This window comes from Leptonychotes weddellii, chromosome 6 (genome assembly GCF_054177405.1).
Source record: "Leptonychotes weddellii isolate Sample4059 chromosome 6, ASM5417740v2, whole genome shotgun sequence".
Classification (NCBI taxonomy): Eukaryota; Metazoa; Chordata; class Mammalia; order Carnivora; family Phocidae; genus Leptonychotes; species Leptonychotes weddellii.
Window position 1 is genome coordinate 137,702,994 of NC_138374.1, and position 19,197 is coordinate 137,722,190.

Here is a 19,197-nt window from a genome sequence, read left to right on the forward strand (position 1 = left end):
GACCCAGGGCGCCATGGTGTGCGTGCTGGGCGAGCGGTGGTGCACGTTGAGCACGCACACGCTGGTGACGATGGAGAAGGTGACGAGCACCATGGTGAACATGAGGTACTTGCCGACGAGCGGCACGTCCAGGGAGGTGGGCGGCACGATCTTGGAGATGAGCAGCAGGAAGACGGTGAGCGCCAGGAGCACGGAGATGCACAGCGTCATCTTCTCGCCGCAGTCGGACGGCAGGTAGAAGACGAGGATGGCCAGCGAGGTGATGAGCACGCAGGGGATGATGAGGTTGATGGTGTAGAAGAGCGGCTTGCGGCGGATGATGAAGTCGTACGTGATGTCCACGTACGTGGAGTCGTCCGGGTTCTCGTTGCGCCGGCCGGGCAGCGCCACGATATCCCACTCGCCGCTGGGGGTGAAGTCGTCCAGGCTGGCCACGTCACTCTTGAGCACCAGGTCGATCTCCGTGCGGTCGTAGGTCCACGAGCGGAACTTCATGGTGCAGTTCTGCTGGTCGAACGGGAAGTGCTTCACTTCGATCTTGCACGCGCTCTTGTAGATGGCGGGCGGCAGCCAGAAGATGCTGCCGTCGTAGGAGACCACGGCGTTGGAATAGAAGGACACCTCGTACATGCCGTCAGCACTGCCGAGGGAGGAGCGCGGTCAGCCCCGGCTCACGCGTTCCTGCACCCCACCCATCAACCCGGCCCTGAGCGGGAGGAGGGGAGAGCCAGGTCTGAGGGTAACCACCCAGGAGTCGGCAGAGGTGGGGCAGGAATTGAGCAAGAAGGGGACCTGGGTGAGTTGGTGGTCAGGAGGCCTGTGAGGCCTTTTGGAGGCAGAAGAGGGTGGATGACGGGGGCTGTCTGCTACTTGTCGTGCATTGTGCAAGCTGGTTGCTCCCCATGCAGAGGAGACGCTGGAGAGGTTGGGGGAGCCAGGGAGGTCAGAGTAAGGAGCCCCAAGCAATGAGGGGGACAGGGGCAGGTGGGAGCAGGAGATGCACCCACTAGTGATTTAGGATCTTGGAGGTAAGTGGGATTATTGCAGGAAAGGGGACGGAACCCAGAGGAGACACTGGGGCCTCCAGGTTCTTTGATCCTGAACAATCCTCCATCAAAGGCTATTCTTGAATCCATATAGGCGCTGGGGCTGTCAATCCTTGTCTCTATCCCACTGAGGCTCCCAACAATGGGACTCAGATTTGGCGGAGAGGGGACTGGCCATGGCCCAAATCACCTTGGAGTCGTCTGGGTTTTCCACATTCCACCTCACTAGTCTGGGTCTGTCTGCTGCATAGTGATGGTGTCTGTGCCAACAAGAAGTCCCTTCTGTCCCGCTGTGCGAGCTAATTTACTTTCCCTAAGAGCCCTTCCCTCTCAGAGCACCCCTGTGGTCTCCTCCAACCTTCCCGTTGCTCCAAGGCCACCTACTTGTTGTACAGAACCACATCTGGGAGCCAGATGTGTTTGGAAGGGAGCCGAACTTTCTTCATGTTGTCAAACTCCTCAGGCTTCCAGGTGAGCCGATAGTCCTCCCATTCCTGGGAAAGGGAGAGAGGGAGAGAGGGAACCTTACCAGCCCATGCCCTTGCTGAGGCTCAAGGTCAAGGACAGGATGGGAGGTGGGGGAGGAGGGGGGAGGCAATCTGGCTTGAGGAGGCTTTGAAAAGGCATCCCCTCCCCACAGTGACTTCCCTGCCCAGCAAATGTGGCTCATAAGATAGTTTCTCATTTAATTTGCACATCTAAGCTATTAGAATCTACATTTTACAAATAAGAAAATGAATTTTGTAGAGTTTAACATGTTCAAAGTCACAGAGCTGGTGAGTGGAAGCACCAAGTTTCAGATCCAGTTATTTAGCACTCCAAAGTCTATACCTTTCTGCCTTTTTTGAGGAGATTAAAAGAGGAGGAAAGCACATGCAAAAAAACAAAACAAAAACAAGGAGGGAAAAGCAGACCAGGGATGTGCACTGGGCAGGAAGAGCACTAACCTGGGTCAGCCAGACGTTGGTGGTCATGATCTGCTCCCGCTCGTGCTGCAGGGAAGAAGAGAGGCTGCTGAGGAGGCCCCTCAGCCTGCAGGCTCGCTACAGCCACCCACGGTCCTTCCCATGCCTCCCAAGCCTGGGGAGACCCAGGGGAGTCGTTCCGGCTGTTTGGCTTGAGCGGCTGGGCAGAGAGTCTGGGCCCCCACTCACCACACTAATGAGCTGGGCCAGGGACACCATGAGCTGTACTGTGACCAGCTCCGAGCCATTGGGGGCTGGACGAATGAGCTTGTTGTACCGGGAAGGATCCAGGAGATGCTCTACCAGCCGCTCCTCCGAGTCAGTACCTGAGACCCCTGGGCGGGAGGCAGGAAGGAAGGAAGGAAGTAGGCAAGGAGGCCGTGTCAGTACCTGAGACCCCTGGGCGGGAGGCAGGAAGGAAGGAAGTAGGCAAGGAGGGCCCACCTAGCATCCCACTCTCCCTAGGCAGTGGGGCGACCAGGCCAAAGCAGGAGCTCCCACCTCTCCATCCCTAAGGATACAGCAAAATGCTTCGGTTATCCCACGGGGGCCCCTCGTAGAGAAACCCTTCTCTGAGATCACCGACCAGGGAAACCAGACAGCCTCACACAGATGTCTCCAGACTAAAAACCCATTCTGCAAGGATTAGTGGAGACCCGCTCTTCCTGCAACGTCTCAGACTATGGTTTCAAAAGACTTGAGATTTCTTGTTTTCACAGCTTCTCCCAAAAGATCCCTGCAGTTCAGGAGGGTTTTGGATGGTGGTGAAAGGGAACAGCTCTTTATTTCCCACCACACCACCTTTCTCCTCAGTCAGGGACCATCTGTGTACACAAGTAACATTATGCGCCTCCACACGTGACTTGGGCCCTGACCCCACCCCACCCCCACCTTCAAAGGCACTGGGTTGGCGAGGATAGCTGGGCTGCCTGCGCTGTGTGTCAGACGTGTATTCAGTCCCCAGTTCCACACATACGGGAGCCCACCTCCCATGAGATGGCATGCAGGTGTGGGAAGCTCATTTAGCTGCACAATCCCTTTGTACCCGCCCCTCCACAGACTCTCCTGCAGCCCTGCACAATGTACCCCCACCCCTCAGCCTGGCAGAGCGCCTTCCCTTCCAAGTCTTCCATCCCACCATACAAGAGAGTTGAGAAGTCACTTCTCTCCCCTTCCTGTCTTGCCCCTGTGGAGTGGCTGGAATCAGGAGCCCAATGTGGGGCACAGAAAATGATGGAGAGCTAAGGGAGGGTGCCCTTCCAGGTAGAGTTCTGGAGATAATGTTTCACGGGAAGTCAAATGGCATCTCAGCCGCAGAGTGTGACCTCCTGCCACCCCAGAAGGCCTGGGGAGACTCCCTCCCGTGCCCACGCTCTCCCCACCACCATTGCCCGGATCTCCCTCGCTTCCTTGCATCGCCTACTCCTTGGGGGATGTCCTCCTCCCAGCTCGGCCGCCCAGGCGTCCCCCCGCAGGCTCCTCCATCTCTGGGGGTCCCCCTTGCAGCTTGGAGCCCGGCCTTACCGGCGCGCAGCCCGAGGAGGCCGAAGCCCAGCAGCAGCGCCGCGGGGCTGGAGCGCAGGGCCATGCCGCGGGCGGGGCGCTGTCCGCGGTGCTGAAGGAGCGCCCGCGCCGCCGGAGGGGCCCTGCGCGCGGCGGCCGCGGGGCGGCGGGGCGGCGGGGCGGCGGGGCGGCGGGGCTGCGGGAGGGAGCCGGCTTCTCGCTCGCCCCGGCCGGAGCAGGCGGACGCTTTCCCAGCTGCTCTTCCAGGGAACACAACTGGGACAGTGAGGGGGAGGAGTCTCCGCCCCGGAGGCGGAAGCGCCGGAGCCCAGAAAAAAAGGGGGTCCCAGGGTGGGACGTTCTGCGGCTCAGCTAGCTCGCCGGACCGGGGAGTTCTGGAGCCCCGAAGTTGGGGCGGGACCTGAAGGACTCTGAGAAGGGCGGGAAGAAGCAGCGCGAGCAAGACCAATAGGTCAGGACCCGCTTAGCACAGGGGCCAGAATGAGGGGCGGGAGTCGGGAGGAGTTTCTGGGGTTCCCGCCCTCCTTGTTTGCTCTTACCAATCCAAATGATCCTGTTTCCTTGGAAGGCTCAGGATGCAGCTGAGAGAATGCATTTTAGGCCTTTCCAGAGATAGGGGGCTGTGGGTTTGCTATTTTTCAAAAGCAAACAGCTTTGGAGTCTGGAAACAGCATCCCTCAACCGTCCCCTTCTCTACCTCCATGAACTCCCTCAAAGGCCGACCTTCCTGCCCTCCCCCAGGGGGCCTGAAAAGAGGCTTTCTCACTCCCATTCCTTTCCACCCCAGTCTTTGGCTTCTGTGTAACAAAGGGGATCAGAGGACCATTTCTCAGAGGCCAGCCCAAGAATGAAGCTAATGCAAAGGAGAGCAAACAGAGCCAGAGGATTCACAACTCAATGACGTCTTTGACCATGAAAGCCAATTAAGTCTTCCCTTTTCTCTTAGGTGGATTTTTGTCACTTACAACTAAGATTATTGACTAAAGCAGCCTTATCATACATCCAGGCTCTGTCTGAGTCCCTCTCTGCCTACTTCTTCAGCCTCATCTGGACCACTCCACCCAGCTCCACACTCCAGCTACTGGTGAGGTCTTCAAATCATGGACATTATCCACCCCGGCCCCTGCCCCATCCTCCACACTCCAGGGCCTTTTAACCTGTCGTTGTTCCCTTGGCTCTTTTATCACCTGTTTCCCCTCAACCACCTTCTAGTCAACTTTGAACGTTTGACAGAAATGTCACTTCCTCAAGGAAGCTCTATCTGACCAAGGACTAAGACAAATGCCCTGCTGTATGTTCGCAAAGGATGTCCAGTCGATGAAAACCACCCTAAGGCAGTGGTTGCCTCTGCCGACAGATCATGAACCTGCACAGTGCCAGGCTTGTCACGAGGACTCAACAAATAAGAAAAGAGGCTAGTATAGGACGGACATCTTCTAGTGTGTAGGGGAAAATTCCTTCTTAAAAGCTCAGCTAAACCTTCCTCTATACCCAGTATCATCACACTCATTTGGACATGAATTAGACTGTGGTCAAAGCTGGATTTAAGAAAATCAGGATATTTATTTTACTTTAAAGTAAAATGATACTGAGGGCATGGTTTCCATGAAAAAGCTCCCTCCACCAGCCCATTGCCTTGAGACAATCAATGACTACTTTCTCTGTACCAGATATTAGCTGTTTGGTCCATAATGGCCCTATGTCCTTTCTAAAGTTTTCTCTTATCAGTGAATACTTCATGCTTTAATCAGTTATTGCCTGTTACTCTCAGTGATGGCTTACACACTGGCTTTATAGTGGGTGTCTTTTATAAATTTTTGATTATGTGTTTATTTCTTTTCATTACAAATATGCTGTATGTTTATTGTAAAAAAAATTAAATAATCAAAAATAAATAAATCCAAGAAACTGATATTTAAAAAAATAAATAAAAGCTCAGCTAAAAGCAACTTATTTAACATGTCCTCAGTTCCTGAAATTGAAGGGCAAAAACAAGACAAGTACCGGAAAAGGAGAAGTGAGTGGCCACAGGCCCTGTGATGCGTGGCAGTGGGCACAGACCTGCACAAGCTGCAGGACAGATGCATACATGTAATGATCTCCTAAGAACGAAAGAAATCTTGGAAGCGAGGAAAGGAGTGGAGACTAAAAGCCTTAAGGAAAAGAGAAGAAAACTGTGCAATCACTCCATTTGGTGAGAGGGTCCGAGGTGGGAAAAAGACCCACCTTCAACATTTCAGATCAACATTTGTTGGGGATCTACTGTTTTCAATGATTGTATAGGTGTTGAGGATACAGTGATCAAAGCACCTAGCTATTAAGGAGGTCACAGTTTGGCGGCAAAGACTTACTACATAGTGTGGTGACCGCTCGGGTAGAGATATGAACAAGGTGGTACGAGGAGGCGAAGGTAATAGTTCCTGAGCATCTGCAGGAAATGGACATGAAACTGAGATTTCAAAGAGGAGGAAGCCAGCAAAACAGGGTGACTTAAAGGCATTTCAAAGTCCTGAACAAGAGGGGCGCCTGGGTGGCTCAGTTGTTAAGCGTCTGCCTTCGGCTCAGGTCATGATCCCAGGGTCCTGGGATCGAGCCCCACATCGGGCTCCCTGCCCAGCAGGAAGCCTGCTTCTCCCTCTCCCACTCCCCCGGCTTGTGTTCCCTCTCTCGCTGTGTCCCTCTCTGTCAAATAAATAAATAAAATCTTAAAAAAAAAAAAAAAAAAGTCCTGAACAAGAATGCCAGGGAGCTGTACATGCAGATGTACTTAGTACTTAGGATTTTTCTCTTTTGGTGGATGCAAGGTGGCTGAGGAAGGCTGAGTGTTCTCTGGAATGGTTGCTTGTTTTTGGAATGATGGACTGGAGGGTCATGGGCTTGCTTGAAGCCCTTGGCTGCTCCTGACGCTCCTTTTGGGCCAGTCCATGTAGCCTGCTCACCTTGGCCTCCGTCTTCTCAGATTCCCCAGCTTTTGCTTCAAGTTTATTATTTTTTATTTTTATTTTTAATTTTTTAAAATATCTTATTTATTTGAGAGAGAGAAGAGAGAACGAGCCCGAGCAGAGGGGGAAGCAGACTCTCTGCTGAGCAGGGAGCCCGACGCGGGACTCGATCCCAGGACCCCTAGGGTCATGACCTGAGCCGAAGGCAGACGCTTAACCAACTGAGCCACCCAGTCGCCCCTATTTTTTATTTTTAAATAAAATATGAAATGCTTCATGAATTTGCATGTCAGCCTTGCACAGGGGCCATGCTAATCTTCTGTGTATCATTCCAATTTCAGCCTATGTGCTGAGAAGTGAGCTCTACTTCAAGTTTAATTCCAGCTCGACAGAGTCCTCTGAGTACAACCACCCAGTGGCCAAGGAGAGCTGGACCTCCCTCCCACATGTCTCCCTCACACCCTCCTCCCACACCCACCAGAAGGCGGTCAGGGAGAGAGAATGTCTGTCCCAGCCAGAACCATTCAGGGTGATGGACACATCTAGAAGGGTCAGCCTTGGGGCAAAATGGTAACCAGGCAAAGTTCTGTGGGGACACTCCCATTGACTCTGATGGTAAGGAACATTTTCTCTTGTGAGGCACTGCAATTAATGCTATTTTCCTTTATTTTTTTCAAGATTTTATTTATTTGACAGAGAGAGAGAGAGAGCGAGCACAAGCAGGGAGAGCAGGCAGAGGGAGAAGCAGGCTCCATGCTGAGCAGGGAGCCCGATGCGGGGCTCGATCCCAGGACCCTGAGATCATGACCTGAGCCGAAGGCAGACGTCTAACCGACTGAGCCACCCAGGCATCCCAAGTTATTTTATTTATTTATTTTTAAGATTTTATTTATTTGACAGAGAGACAGAGAGAAAGGGAACACAAGCAGGGGGAGTGGGAGAGGGAGAAGCAGGCTCCCCGTTGAGCAAGGAGCCTGATGTGGGTCTTGATCCCAGGACCCTGAGATCACGACCAGAGCCGAAGGCAGACGCTTAATGACTGAGCCACCCAAGCACCTCCCAAGTTATTTTAAATTTAAAACTACTTCACTGTTAAAAACTATTACCAGAGTAATACATATTCATGAAAACCAATTGGAAAACACAAATTAGCAAAACAAAGTAGAAAAGATTCATGATCCTACCTCCTAGAAAAAAAGACTGTTAACACTTTACATATAAATATCTAATATATTTATACATTAATAAAAATATTTTATTAAATAAAATAATTTTATTTCTTAAACAAAAAAATCTATATAATAGCTATCTATACAAATAGGTAGATATTACATATCTCCAAATTAATGTGTACTTAGATATGACACACATACAAAACATATATAAATTACAAGTGTACAGCTAAATTTTGACAACATGAACACATCCATATAGTTCCACCCCGATAAAAAAAATAGAACATTACCACCACCCAGAAGCCCCCATTATGTTCCCTCCCAGTCATCATTCCCTCCTCTTCAAAAGGAACATCATGGAGGGCGGAGGGGGGGATGCTGCTTAAAGTTCAAGCACTCGACAGAAGTCATGGATACACAACATTGAATGTACTGAATGCCACTGGATCGGACACTTTAAAAAGCTTACAATAGTAAATCCTACATTACATGTATTTTCCCACAACTTAAAAAAAATGACTGAAAAACGTAACCACTATTCTGACTTCTAACAGCACACATTGACTTTGCTTGCTAAATTTATATAAAGAGAATCATAATCTTTGTGTGGTTTTTTAGACATTATGTTAGTGAGATTCGTGGGCACTGCTGAGCACACTCCCTGTTCGGACACGCCCTCGTTCATCCACGCCACCCCTGTGGGATTTGTGGTGTTTCCTGTTTTCAATTATTAAAAATAATATACTGCCATGAACGTACTTGTTCATTTTTTTTAAAGATTTTATTTATTGGGGCGCCTGGGTGGCTCAGTTGTTGAGCGTCTGCCTTCGGCTCAGGTCATGATCCCAGGGTCCTGGGATCGAGCCCCACATCAGGCTCCTTGCTCAACAGGGAGCCTGCTTCTCCCTCTCCCACTCCCCCTGCTTGTGTTCCCTTTCTCTCTGTCTCTCTCTGTCAAATAAATAAATAGATAAATAAATAATCTTAAAGATTTTATTTATTTGAGAGAGAGAATGAAAGAGAGCATGAGAGAGGGGAGGGGCAGAGGGAGAAGCAAACTCCCCACCGAGCAGGGAGCCCGATGCGGGACTTGATCCCGGGACTCCAGGATCATGACCCAAGCTGAAGGTAGTCGCTTAACCAACTGAGTCACCCAGGCACCCCTCATGTTTTTAGTGTACAAAAATATGCATTCGTTGGGTTCATAACTAAATCACATACATTTTTACTTATTTTGTTTAAAGGAGCACCCTGGGGCACCTGGGTGGCTCAGTCGGTTAAGCGTCTGCCTTGGGCTCAGGTCATGATCCCGGGGTCCTGGGATCGAGCCCCACGTCGGGCTCCCTGCTCAGCGGGGAGTCTGCTTCTCCCTCTCCCTCTGCAGCTCCCCCTGCTTGTGCTCTCTCACCTGCTCTAATTTTTAAAAAAAATTTTTTTAAATTTTAAAAATTAAAATTTAAAAAATTTTTTAAAAATTCAAAAATAAAGGAGCACTCTGTAAATCTAGACTTGTAACTTCCACTTACTGTTTCTCAAATACCTCTCTATGTCAGTGAGTGTTCTTTGGTAACTATTTTTAATAGCTGCAGTGTATTCCACTGCAGGAAAATTTCTGCACATTTCTTTAATAATTTCCAAGTGACATTGATGGATCAAAGATTTTTAAATTTTTAAATTACTGATGTATTGGTAAATTGACCTCCTCTGGCTTGATACTATCGGAGTTGCCCTGGGGCCTCAGGCTAAAGCTCCAAAGGCGAACACCTCTACCCCTCTTGCCTATGCTGAGCCCTCTCCTTGTCCCCTCTTCTCCCTTACCTTTCTTCCCGATCTCCTTCTACTTTCAGGCCCAGTTCTTTCAGAATGTCCCCCCATTTCCATCTAAGTAACTTCTTTACATTCCTTCTTGGGAGTTATTCCTGACTAATATCACCCTTCAAGGCCCTTATCGCTCTTGATCCCTCTGTGTTCATCACTCTGTATTACAGTTGATTACATCCGCCTCCGGTTTATCCACTACTGTGTGCTCCTGAGGGCAGGATCAAGTGAGTAGCAGCTGTCGTGGAAGGAGCCTCCTCTCTGTGCCAGGAGTCGCTGCCTCCCCAGTGCCCCTACGGTTCCCCACAAAGAGCCAGTGCCTGGCACATATGTGTTGAGTCTGTGACAGAATACTGTGCTTCTGGGAGCGTGTCAAAGGAGAAAGCCGCTCACTGTGTCCCAAACAGGTGCATCTGCTCACTCTGATAACACATGCCCTTTCGGAGAAAAAAAAACAAACAAACTCTACAGTTCATTTTTAATAGAGCAGCCAGAATGACCTTTTAACATTTTAAATCAGATCATGCCATTCCTAGCTTAAAACCTGCCTTGGTTTCCCTCTGCACTCTGAATAAAACCCGCACAACCTACCGTGGTCTCCGCAACTCAACCCCCGCTTTCGCCACTGGCCTCATTTCCTACCCTCTCTCCTCTCCTGAGACTCAAGGTATGCTGATCCTCCACTTTCCAAAAACCTTGAAAATTCTTTACCAGGTGCGCCACTCTAAGCACCTTCCTCATGTTATGTTGCCCACTCTCCCAACAACCGTATGAGGTAGGTGCGAGGACAATCTCCCTGTTACAGGAACAGAACCCAAAGCACAGAAAGGCTGAGTAACTTGCCTGGATAAGGTCCTCCTTGATCTTAAAGTCAAGCCCAAGTTCCTAAACATGGTTTTGAATATCTACCAAGACTTGACCTCTGCCTGCCTCACCTGTGTCCCTCTCCAGACACAGCCTTCCGGCCCTTCCTCCGGCTTGCTCCGGTCCTACCTCAGAACCTTCCCACACGCCATCCTTTCCGCCAGGGACAGCGCCCAGCCCTTTCCCCCCGAGGAATGCCACTCATCCTTCAGGATTCAGCGTGCCGCCTCTTGCGGGATGCCTTCACAGAGCTCCAGTCTTGTCCTCTGAGGCACGTCCCATAGCTGCAGTGAAGGGCCTGCGTATGTCTGACCTCCCACCGGGCTGAACGCAGGGAAAGGTGAGGACAGGGTCGGACGCACTCAGCACTACCTCACGTGCGGCAGGTGGCATCCTGGGTCTCGTGAGTCAGCTGGCTTTGCCGTGTCAGCTTCCCCCAATGGAACGCAGGCTGCACAAGAGCGGGGAGTTTTGTTTTACTCACTCCTGCTTCCCTAGCGCGCGAGGATGCGTCAAGTGACTGGAACCATCACTTCCCTTCATGTCTAATGCCCCTGCCCTCCACATTTCAGCAGATAGGACTCCACACTAGGCTTCTACCAGAGGGCTCTCCCAGCCCGAGAGCTGAGGCACCAAACAGATCAGCAGAGAGGAAGACACCCCCCTCCCCTCAGTGCCCACGGCTTTTGACTTTCTGGGGCCCGTGAAACACCGTGGGAGTGTCTCGCCAGTTTGTTTTCTTCTGTTAAAACCCTTTACAAAATATGGAATTCAGGGGCGCCTGGGTCCCCAGTCGGTTAAGCATCTGACTCTTGGTTTTGGGTCAGGTCACGATCTCAGTCGTGCGATGGAGCCCCGCGTCCAGCTCCGCACCGAGCCGAGCATGGAGCTTGCTTATTCGGATTTTCTCTCCTCTCCCTCTGCCCCTCTCCCCTTGCTCACTCTGAAAAAAAAGTAAATTTTTTTAAAAACCATAAATAAATAATTAATTAAAATACGGAATTCAGGCTTTTCCAAATGGCTGCATCTGTGGGGTTTTTTTGACTGGAGTCAAGCTGTGTGAAACCGGCCTGAGAAAGCGTCCGGGGGAGGCAGAGTGGGGCAGAGCGGCAGGGACTGGAGAGACGCCCAGCGCGCTGCTTGCCAGCCGTGTCCTCGCGTAGCCACTGCTTACCCCCCACCCGTAAAACAGGCATAAAAAACGCCCACCTTGCAAAGCTGTTGGGGGACTAGACATACTTGCAAGACAGCCTGACTCTGCAAGTGCGCAGTTACCACAGCCTCTTCTGTGCTACCGTCTTGCACCCACAGACACGAAGGGGACCTGGAGCCAACCGTTCGGGCTCCCCCAAGGAGACAAACGGCCCCAGCCGCCTCTAAACGCCCAGACCCAGCTCGGCCGAAGGAGGCCTTTATCAGCCGCCCTGACCAGACAACGAGTAGCCCAGCCCCGCGCACCGGGTCTGCAGCCCGCTCCCCACAAAGCCCAATCGTTTTAGCCCAGGCGGGGGGAACCGGCAACCCGGCCGCAGAACTCCCCGGGCCCCACCGCAGGCTGCGCCGGGGCCCTGGGCAGGAGGAGGCCGGCCGCGGGCCTCCAAGCCTCCGGACGGCCCGGCGCTCGGCCCCCGGCGGCAGTGCCACCTAGCGAGGGCCAGCGTCACCGCAACAGGCAGCAGCCGCCGCCCAGGTCGGGCCGCGGGCGCTCAGGCTGGCGGGTCACACCGGGGCTGGCCGGCGCCCGCGCCCACGAGCGGAGCCCACGCAGCCCCAGCCCCGTCCCGCCCGCGGGGGCTGACGAGGCGGGGGTCAGCGACCGGACACTGCACGGCTGTCTCCCTTCGGCGCCCGGCAGCCGTCTGGAGCAGGCACCGTGCGCACTGCCCGGCCCAGAGCCACCGCACAGACGGAGAGACCGAGGCTCAGAGGGGCGGGGATCGCCCAGGGTCACACGCCCGGCTGGCAGCGGGGCGGGGACAAGCCTGCGAGCCCCAGTCGCCGCTCGCGGGCTCTCGCCAGCCGGTAGCCGTGAAGGCCCCACGGGCGCGGAGGCTCGGGGCCCCCTCTCCGCACGCCGCAGGCCCGCCGCGGCTCGGGCCGGGGCAGACACGCCGCGGTGAGGAAGCGGGTCCCGCGCGGGGGGCCCCTGGGAGCACGCGGCGCCCGGACACGTGACAGGGGAGCGCCGGCGGGGCTGACGCGCGCGCGCGCACAACGTGCGTAAGCACGCGCGGAGGCGCCGAGAGCGCCGGGCCCAAAGCCCCTGGGTCACGTGTGGAGGGCGGCAGGCGAGCACCAGGGGGCGGGCGAGAGGGAGAGGTCACGTGAGGAGGGCCGGCGCCGCGCGGTCACGTGAGGGGCGGGGCGGGCCGCCGAAGCGGAGGGGGAGGGGCGCGCGGCTTCCGGCGGCTGGGGGCCGGCGAGCGGGGGGGCCCCGTCCCGGAGGCGGCGGCGGCGCCATCTTGGCGAAGGGGGGATCAGGAAGTGCGGACCGCGGCGGCGGCGGCGGCGGCGGCGGCGGCGGAGCCCGAGCGGAGGCCGGAGGCTCCCGGCCCGCCGGCCCCGGAGCGGAGCGGAGCGGAGGATGCAGCAGCCGCAGCCGCAGGGGCAGCAGCAGCCGGGGCCGGGGCAGCAGCTGGGGGGCCAGGGGGCGGCGCCGGGGGCCGGGGGCGGCCCGGGGGGGGGCCCGGGCCCGGGGCCCTGCCTGAGGCGGGAGCTGAAGCTGCTCGAGTCCATCTTCCACCGCGGCCACGAGCGCTTCCGCATTGCCAGCGCCTGTCTGGACGAGCTGAGCTGCGAGTTCCTGCTGGCCGGGGCTGGAGGGGCCGGGGCGGGGGCCGCGCCCGGACCGCATCTGCCCCCGCGGGGGCCGCTGCCCGGGGATCCCGTCCGCATCCACTGCAACATCACGGTGAGGACCCCTCGGCGCGCCCCTCCGGGGCCCCTTGTCAGGGACTCGGGGCCACCCCGCACGGCTGCTTGCTCTCCGAGGACCTGGGAGGCCCAGTCCCCCCGGCTCGGGGCTCGGCTCCTTCCCGGCGGGTTCCACTTGCTTCTGCCGCTGGAGCTTGTGCCGTGCGCCCGCAGTGTGCCACGGACCCTTGGTGGCAAGGGGCGCCCCGACATATGGCGCCTCGACCGGCCCCTGCCGCTAACCCGCATCCCGAGGGTCGTGATCTGGTCCCCCGCGACTTTGCCTTCCCGCCTGCGAAGGCCCCTTTCTTCCCCTGCTGTCATCGCAGGGCTCCGGGCCTCTGCCCTGAGCACAGTAGCAAGGACCTCCCTGGCCTGGAGCCCTGCACCATTCAGTGATGCCCCCTGGTCGCTCCTACCTTCGACTTAGGACGGTGCCACCTGTGGGATCTCTGCGCCGGCACCTCTCCCGAAGCCCCCCTTTGCTCCCTGAATATTACCAAGTGGGGGTTCGCAGGTGGTGGACTCTTCTTTTTGTTCTCCTCCTCTGGTTCCCCTTGCATTCCGGTGTAACCTCTAATTCTCCTCCTTTTGCCCCAGCTGGTAGCAGATCTGCCACTCCCCTCCTGTGCCCTGGGGTATCTCCAGTTGCCCTGGGTGGTTGCCTTTCCTGGTGATGTGGGAGGGCCATCCCCTTGGTTCTGAGGAGTAACGGCCCCTTTCTCCCCAGTGAACATCATCCCGTGCTAGGCATGCTGAACTAGGAGACACCCTACGTGTCCCCTGTCTGTGCATCTTCAGACACCTCTGCAAGAGGGTCAGCGCCGTATAACCTGAGGAGGCTTAAGACTGCATGGCAGAGCACTGATTCTGGCTGATCCTACCTGCTGTGATAGCGTTCTCCCTGCCAGGGGCGTTAGGGAGCCAGGGGACAGGCAGGCTGACTGCAAATGCCAGTAGTCTGGGGAGAGACTGACTTGCCAGCTGTGGGGTACTTGGGGGCCTGATTGCAGTTTACGTGGTCCTTGTTTTCTATCCCTTTTCCTCCATCAAACCAGGTCAAGGCGTATGGCAAGCCTCAGCCTGGGTTGGATGGTGCCCCTCCAAAACGCATGTCCCATTTCCTCCTTCCTCCACTTTTTTCGCACTAAGAAGTTGAGATTGAAGGACTGGGTGTGGTTTAGTGAGGTGAAGACTTGAGCATCTTTTTTGCGATCGTTTTTTCCAGCACTGAGGGGCTAGCACTGTGACAGAGCTAAGACCCCCAGTAGAAGTGGGGAGGTTTCCCTGATGTGGGTGGAAACCCCGGGAGCTGATTCTCTTCCTGTATTGAACTTCCAGCTCCTGGAGGGTAGGTTTGCCCCCTTCTAGCTGCCCTTCTAGCGGCCAGAGTCCATCCACTGTCTTTGTGCCCGGAAGGAAGTTAGTTTAGGAGGTTCTCAGTCACACTCCCTGTGGCCCCTGCAAAGGAGACTTGGCCTGAACTGGGCCCCTAGGTTTGGGCAGAGGGGGAGTCTGGTCAGGCTGCATTTGGCACCGTGGCTCAGGAATGCTGGGAATGCTAGCAGCGTAGGCTTCTTCCTCCCAGCCTGCCATGTGGAGCCCTGCAGCCTACGCTGGGCAGAGAGGGTGGCAGGCTCCCAAGGGAGCGATGGGGAGAACTGGCCTTCCAGGGCGTCTGCTGGGAGTGACCTGGTGGGGAGAGTCTTCCTGCTTCCTTCTTTTAGGTTCTGGAGACAGAATCTAGTTTTTGCCTCTCCTTCCCCAGCTAAAGTGAAAGTGATCTGCAACCTTTGCTTTTTTTCACATCAGTGTGATTGTGATGAGGGGACCCCTTCCTGAACGGACCGTGGGATTGGAGGAGCAGCAGGGCTGGCGGGCTCTGTGCTGGGAGTGGGAGAACCAGTACCAGCAGCATGGTGGAGAGGAGACCCCACCCCCCCAACCCCGTGCACAGTGTGGCTGCACTTTGATGCTTGCTCTTGAGAAGAGAAAGAAGCCTTCAGGCTTTTTGGAAAGGGCCCTCTCGGGGACTTCTTCTCCTGGCCTGGGGTTCGTTGGGAGGCTGTTCGGTTAGATAACCTGCCGAGCTGGGCTTTTGTTGGGGGCAGAGGGGGCAAAGGGACTAGAAATGTTGGGGGGAGAGGAGGTAGGCAAAATGTAGCCCTTCCCAGGGTCTCCCGTCTTGACCACTGTTCCTGCTCTTTCCCCTCAGGAGTCCTACCCTGCTGTGCCCCCCATCTGGTCAGTGGAGTCCGATGACCCGAACTTGGCTGCTGTCTTGGAGAGGCTGGTGGACATAAAGAAAGGGAATACTCTGGTGAGGGGCCAGGGTGCTGGGGTGGGGGGCACCCTTTCTTGCTGTGAGGCCCATGTCATGGAGACACCCTGTGAAAGGGAGACATACCTGGAAAGGGCACATCTTGGGGCAGACTCCTCAGAAGAGGTGTTTTCTGAAGCCGGAGGGAGAGCCTTGAGCCAAACCCAGCGTTGGTCCAGTAAACTCCCCCCATAGCCACACGGTCCCCAAGATTTAGAGAACTAGGTACCACGTGGGGTTTTAGGAGCTCATCCACACATGCCTGTCCGGAGTGAATGGGGCCGGAGCATTTGACTCCAGCACTGTGTCCCCTACCCCAGCTGTTGCAGCATCTGAAGAGGATCATCTCTGACCTGTGTAAACTCTACAACCTCCCTCAGCACCCAGACGTGGAGATGCTGGACCAGCCCCTGCCCGCAGAGCAGGTGAGCGGCGGGGGGGGCTCCGGGGGCCCTGTGGCACTCAGTGACCCCTGTCCATTGAGACACACCCGCAGGAGTGTCTCTCCCCTTCCGGCCACTGCAGACACGTATGCGTGCGTGGCTCTCGGCTTTCCGTCTCCAGACAGGGCGCTAGTGGCCTACCTCCTATCACATTCACCCACGGGCGTGTCTCCCGGGGTGAGGGGTAGGGGCCTTTTTACTATTAGCGGTAGCAGTGGGCAGCCATCGGGGGCCCGGGCTCCTCGCTGAGACCCGCCAGCGTGGCGTCAGTCTAGAGGCGATAGGGAGGGGTTCTTGGGAGAATCGCACCGGGCCGTGTGCGTGGGTGACACACACAGCCACTGGGCGTCTCCTGATCTTTAGCTCGTGGCGGGAGGAGGACAGGCTGCCAGTGAAGTCGCTCCCTGGGCTGTGGCTTCCATTCGGACCTGGCTGGCGGAGAGGCTGGGGCGTGAGGGCAGGCGCCCCGTCCCCAGACCCGGGGCTCGGGCAGAGGTTGGAGGCCACGTGCTGGGAGGCCACTGGGGCTCTGATCTCTGCCTTCCCCTCCCGCCGCAGTGCACGCAGGAGGACGTGTCTTCCGAAGACGAAGACGAGGAGATGCCTGAGGTAGGGCTGCCCCCGGGGCAGCACTGCGGGCAGGTCTTGCAGTCAGCAGCATTGAGCACCCGCTGTTTACGGCGCTGCGGCCTAGACTGGGGAGCAGCCAGAGTCGTAGGAGACGGGGCGCCCCCCCCCACGGGTGTCTTTAGGCCACACGGTCACGGGTAGCATCAGGGGCCTTGCAGTCGGACCCACATGCGCGTCCGGTGTCTGACTGGGGAACTTGAGCTGATCTCCCGAAGCTGCAGTTTTCGCACTCGTAAGACGGGATCATAACGACTACGTGGGGTTGCTGTGAACGGGCAGCCAGGTGCCGTGCGTGGACTGCGCCCCGTGGCGGGTGATACGCGCGAAATCCCCTAGATGTGGTCTCTGAAAACGGAGACGCGCTTGCGGAATGTCACGCAGCGGTCCAGAACTTGAGCTTCAGGGCCACTGGGACGGGAGTGAGGTCGTGCAGTGCCGAGGGTGGTGGGCGTGATGGTAAACCTGGCCGACCTCTGCCTTCCCGTCTGGGGAGCGGGGCTGACGACAGAAGGGCAGCGTGCAGGGCCTGGTACAGCACCTAGCACGGGACGGGCATTCTGGGGGTGTCGGCAGCCAGGGTGACCGCGGGGGCTGGTAGCCACCACGTTCTGCCGGGGTGAGCAGCCCGCTCCATGGCCTTGGGGTCGCTGCTTCTGTGGGAGGTGGGCAGCCGGTGCGCCACCCCATGCACAGTGAGCTAACCGCTTGCCCACCTGGAGCAGGGGGAGCGAGGGGCTCGTTCTGTTCTTGACCTCTCCCACCTCCCTCGTTCGCACGTCGGGAGCAGGTGCCTCCGCGTGCCTGATCCAGGCCCTGCACCAACGGGGCGGGCGGGAGACTTCTTCTGACCCGGGTACCCGCTAGACCCGGAGTCCTCAGAACTCCCAGGAACCCTAGTGACCCGGGGAGACGTGAGTTTTGAGTCACAGGGTCAGGCCAGAGTCCTTCCAGGAATTACTGAGGAACTCTCGCTGCCCAGGGAGAGTTTTAGGGCCGGCTGGAGCAGGGTCATTCTAGGAAACAAGACGGCTGAGTCCCTGCTTGCCTTCCCCGGGTCCTTGTGTGGTTCTGCCGCCTGAGACCTTCGGATCGTGGAGGGAGCGGGGCTGGGACTTGCTCCAGAAACGGAGGGGCACTGTGTTCACCAGCCTGCCGGACACACGGCTGTTCCCTCGCCTGCGGCTCGGGATGGGGAGAGCGGCGGGCCGTCTGCGCAACCCGTGCTGGTTCTTTCCTCTCTCCCACCCTGCCCCGCGCCTCACCCAGGACACGGAAGACCTAGATCACTATGAAATGAAAGAGGAGGAGCCAGCTGAGGGCAAGAAATCTGAAGATGACGGCATCGGAAAGGAAAACTTGGCCATACTAGAGAAGATTAAGAAGAACCAGAGGCAAGATTACTTAAACGTACGTGCCTTCTCCGGGAGAAGTGGGCGGGGGCTGGTGGGTGCTGCCTGGGAGGTGGGGGTAGGCCCTGGCACGTCCGTCTGGGGGGCAGACGCTGCCTTCGGGTGGGCTGTGGTGTGTCTGAGCCCGGCCTGGTCCAGTGCACCTGCCCGGCTGCCCAGGCGTGTGTCTCCAGAGCACGTGTGTCCTCTTCCGGGCAGGGCGCAGTGTCTGGCTCGGTGCAGGCCACTGACCGGCTGATGAAGGAGCTCAGGGATATATACCGGTCACAGAGTTTCAAAGGCGGTGAGTGTGTGTCACGGAGGACCCTCGAGAAGTTCTGGGGTATGTGAGAGTTCGTGAACCTTTCAGGCCACGAACCCGGCGCCTCGAGCCAGTGGCCTTAGACTGGGTGCGTGTCCGTGTGGGGTGGACCTGGAGCCTTTGATCTCTGTTCTGTCAGCCTGGGAGAGGGGGTGCATCGGGCTCCTCGCCCCTCGGACTTTCCTGACGACACGTGTCATCTTCCCTCTTCGCAGGAAACTATGCAGTCGAACTCGTGAATGACAGTCTGTATGATTGGAACGTCAAACTCCTCAAGTGAGTGCGGACGGGGCAGCGGGTGGGGAGCGGCCCGGGGGAGCTGGCGCAGTCTCGGGGCCCCTGGGCTGGGACCAGGGGTCTGAGCCCACACTTCTTACTTCAAAGAGTCGACCAGGACAGCGCTTTGCACAACGATCTCCAGATCCTCAAAGAGAAAGAAGGAGCTGACTTCATCCTACTTAACTTTTCCTTCAAAGTAAGACTTCCCTCTGCAGCCAGGCGCCTTCCTTGCCTTGTGGAGGGCGGCCCTGGGGGGCGTGGGCCCCCTCTGATGTCGTCTCTGTCTCCCTCGCAGGATAACTTCCCCTTTGACCCGCCGTTCGTCAGGGTTGTGTCTCCAGTCCTCTCCGGAGGGTGAGTGGCTGAGCGAGGGCGGAGGGTGGGGAAGGGGCGTGCAGCTTTTGTCCGGCACAGCCGCCTCCCTGACCTTCCTTCTGCAGGTACGTTCTGGGTGGAGGCGCCATCTGCATGGAACTTCTCACCAAGCAGGTGAGCCTGCTGCTCACTCCGGCCCGGCCTGGGCAGGGGGGGCTGACGTCAGCGTTGATGCGGGGGGGGGGGGGGGGGG

The 19,197-nt window shown here is 56.6% G+C and overlaps 2 protein-coding genes, 1 long non-coding RNA gene and 1 other non-coding gene across 4 annotated transcripts in view; 1 reads left to right on the plus strand and 3 right to left on the minus strand.

The window, feature by feature from the left end:
• The window catches only part of CHRNB2 (cholinergic receptor nicotinic beta 2 subunit), an 11,748-nt gene extending 8,138 nt beyond the window's left edge, over positions 1-3,610 (minus strand). Inside the window, exons 1-5 of the mRNA XM_081825526.1 lie at positions 3,536-3,610; positions 2,201-2,346; positions 1,994-2,038; positions 1,431-1,540; positions 148-640 (exon numbers count right to left, since the gene is read on the minus strand). Of these exons, the coding sequence (XP_081681652.1) occupies positions 148-640; positions 1,431-1,540; positions 1,994-2,038; positions 2,201-2,346; positions 3,536-3,599 (858 nt within the window). The 5' untranslated portion in view covers positions 3,600-3,610. The remainder of the gene's footprint in view (positions 1-147; positions 641-1,430; positions 1,541-1,993; positions 2,039-2,200; positions 2,347-3,535) is intronic.
• Positions 3,611-6,735: 3,125 nt separating this feature from the next.
• Positions 6,736-6,841, minus strand: LOC115941439 (U6 spliceosomal RNA). Its single transcript, XR_004076194.1, has one exon. It is a non-coding gene; the product is annotated as a U6 spliceosomal RNA (small nuclear RNA).
• A 1,795-nt stretch (positions 6,842-8,636) lies between these two features.
• LOC145722408 (uncharacterized) lies at positions 8,637-11,711 on the minus strand. The gene is made up of 2 exons (XR_014146706.1): positions 10,707-11,711; positions 8,637-9,907 (listed from the first exon to the last, which is right to left on the minus strand). It is a non-coding gene; the product is annotated as an uncharacterized LOC145722408 (long non-coding RNA).
• Positions 11,712-12,794: 1,083 nt separating this feature from the next.
• UBE2Q1 (ubiquitin conjugating enzyme E2 Q1) lies at positions 12,795-19,184 on the plus strand (the record flags this gene model as incomplete). The annotated part of the gene is made up of 10 exons (XM_081825527.1): positions 12,795-13,245; positions 15,463-15,567; positions 15,888-15,992; positions 16,569-16,619; positions 17,907-18,047; positions 18,248-18,332; positions 18,566-18,626; positions 18,735-18,825; positions 18,925-18,983; positions 19,070-19,184. Coding segments are annotated over exons 1-10 (1,140 nt in total), but the record flags the coding sequence as incomplete, so codon positions are not given.
• Positions 19,185-19,197: the final 13 nt, after the last annotated feature.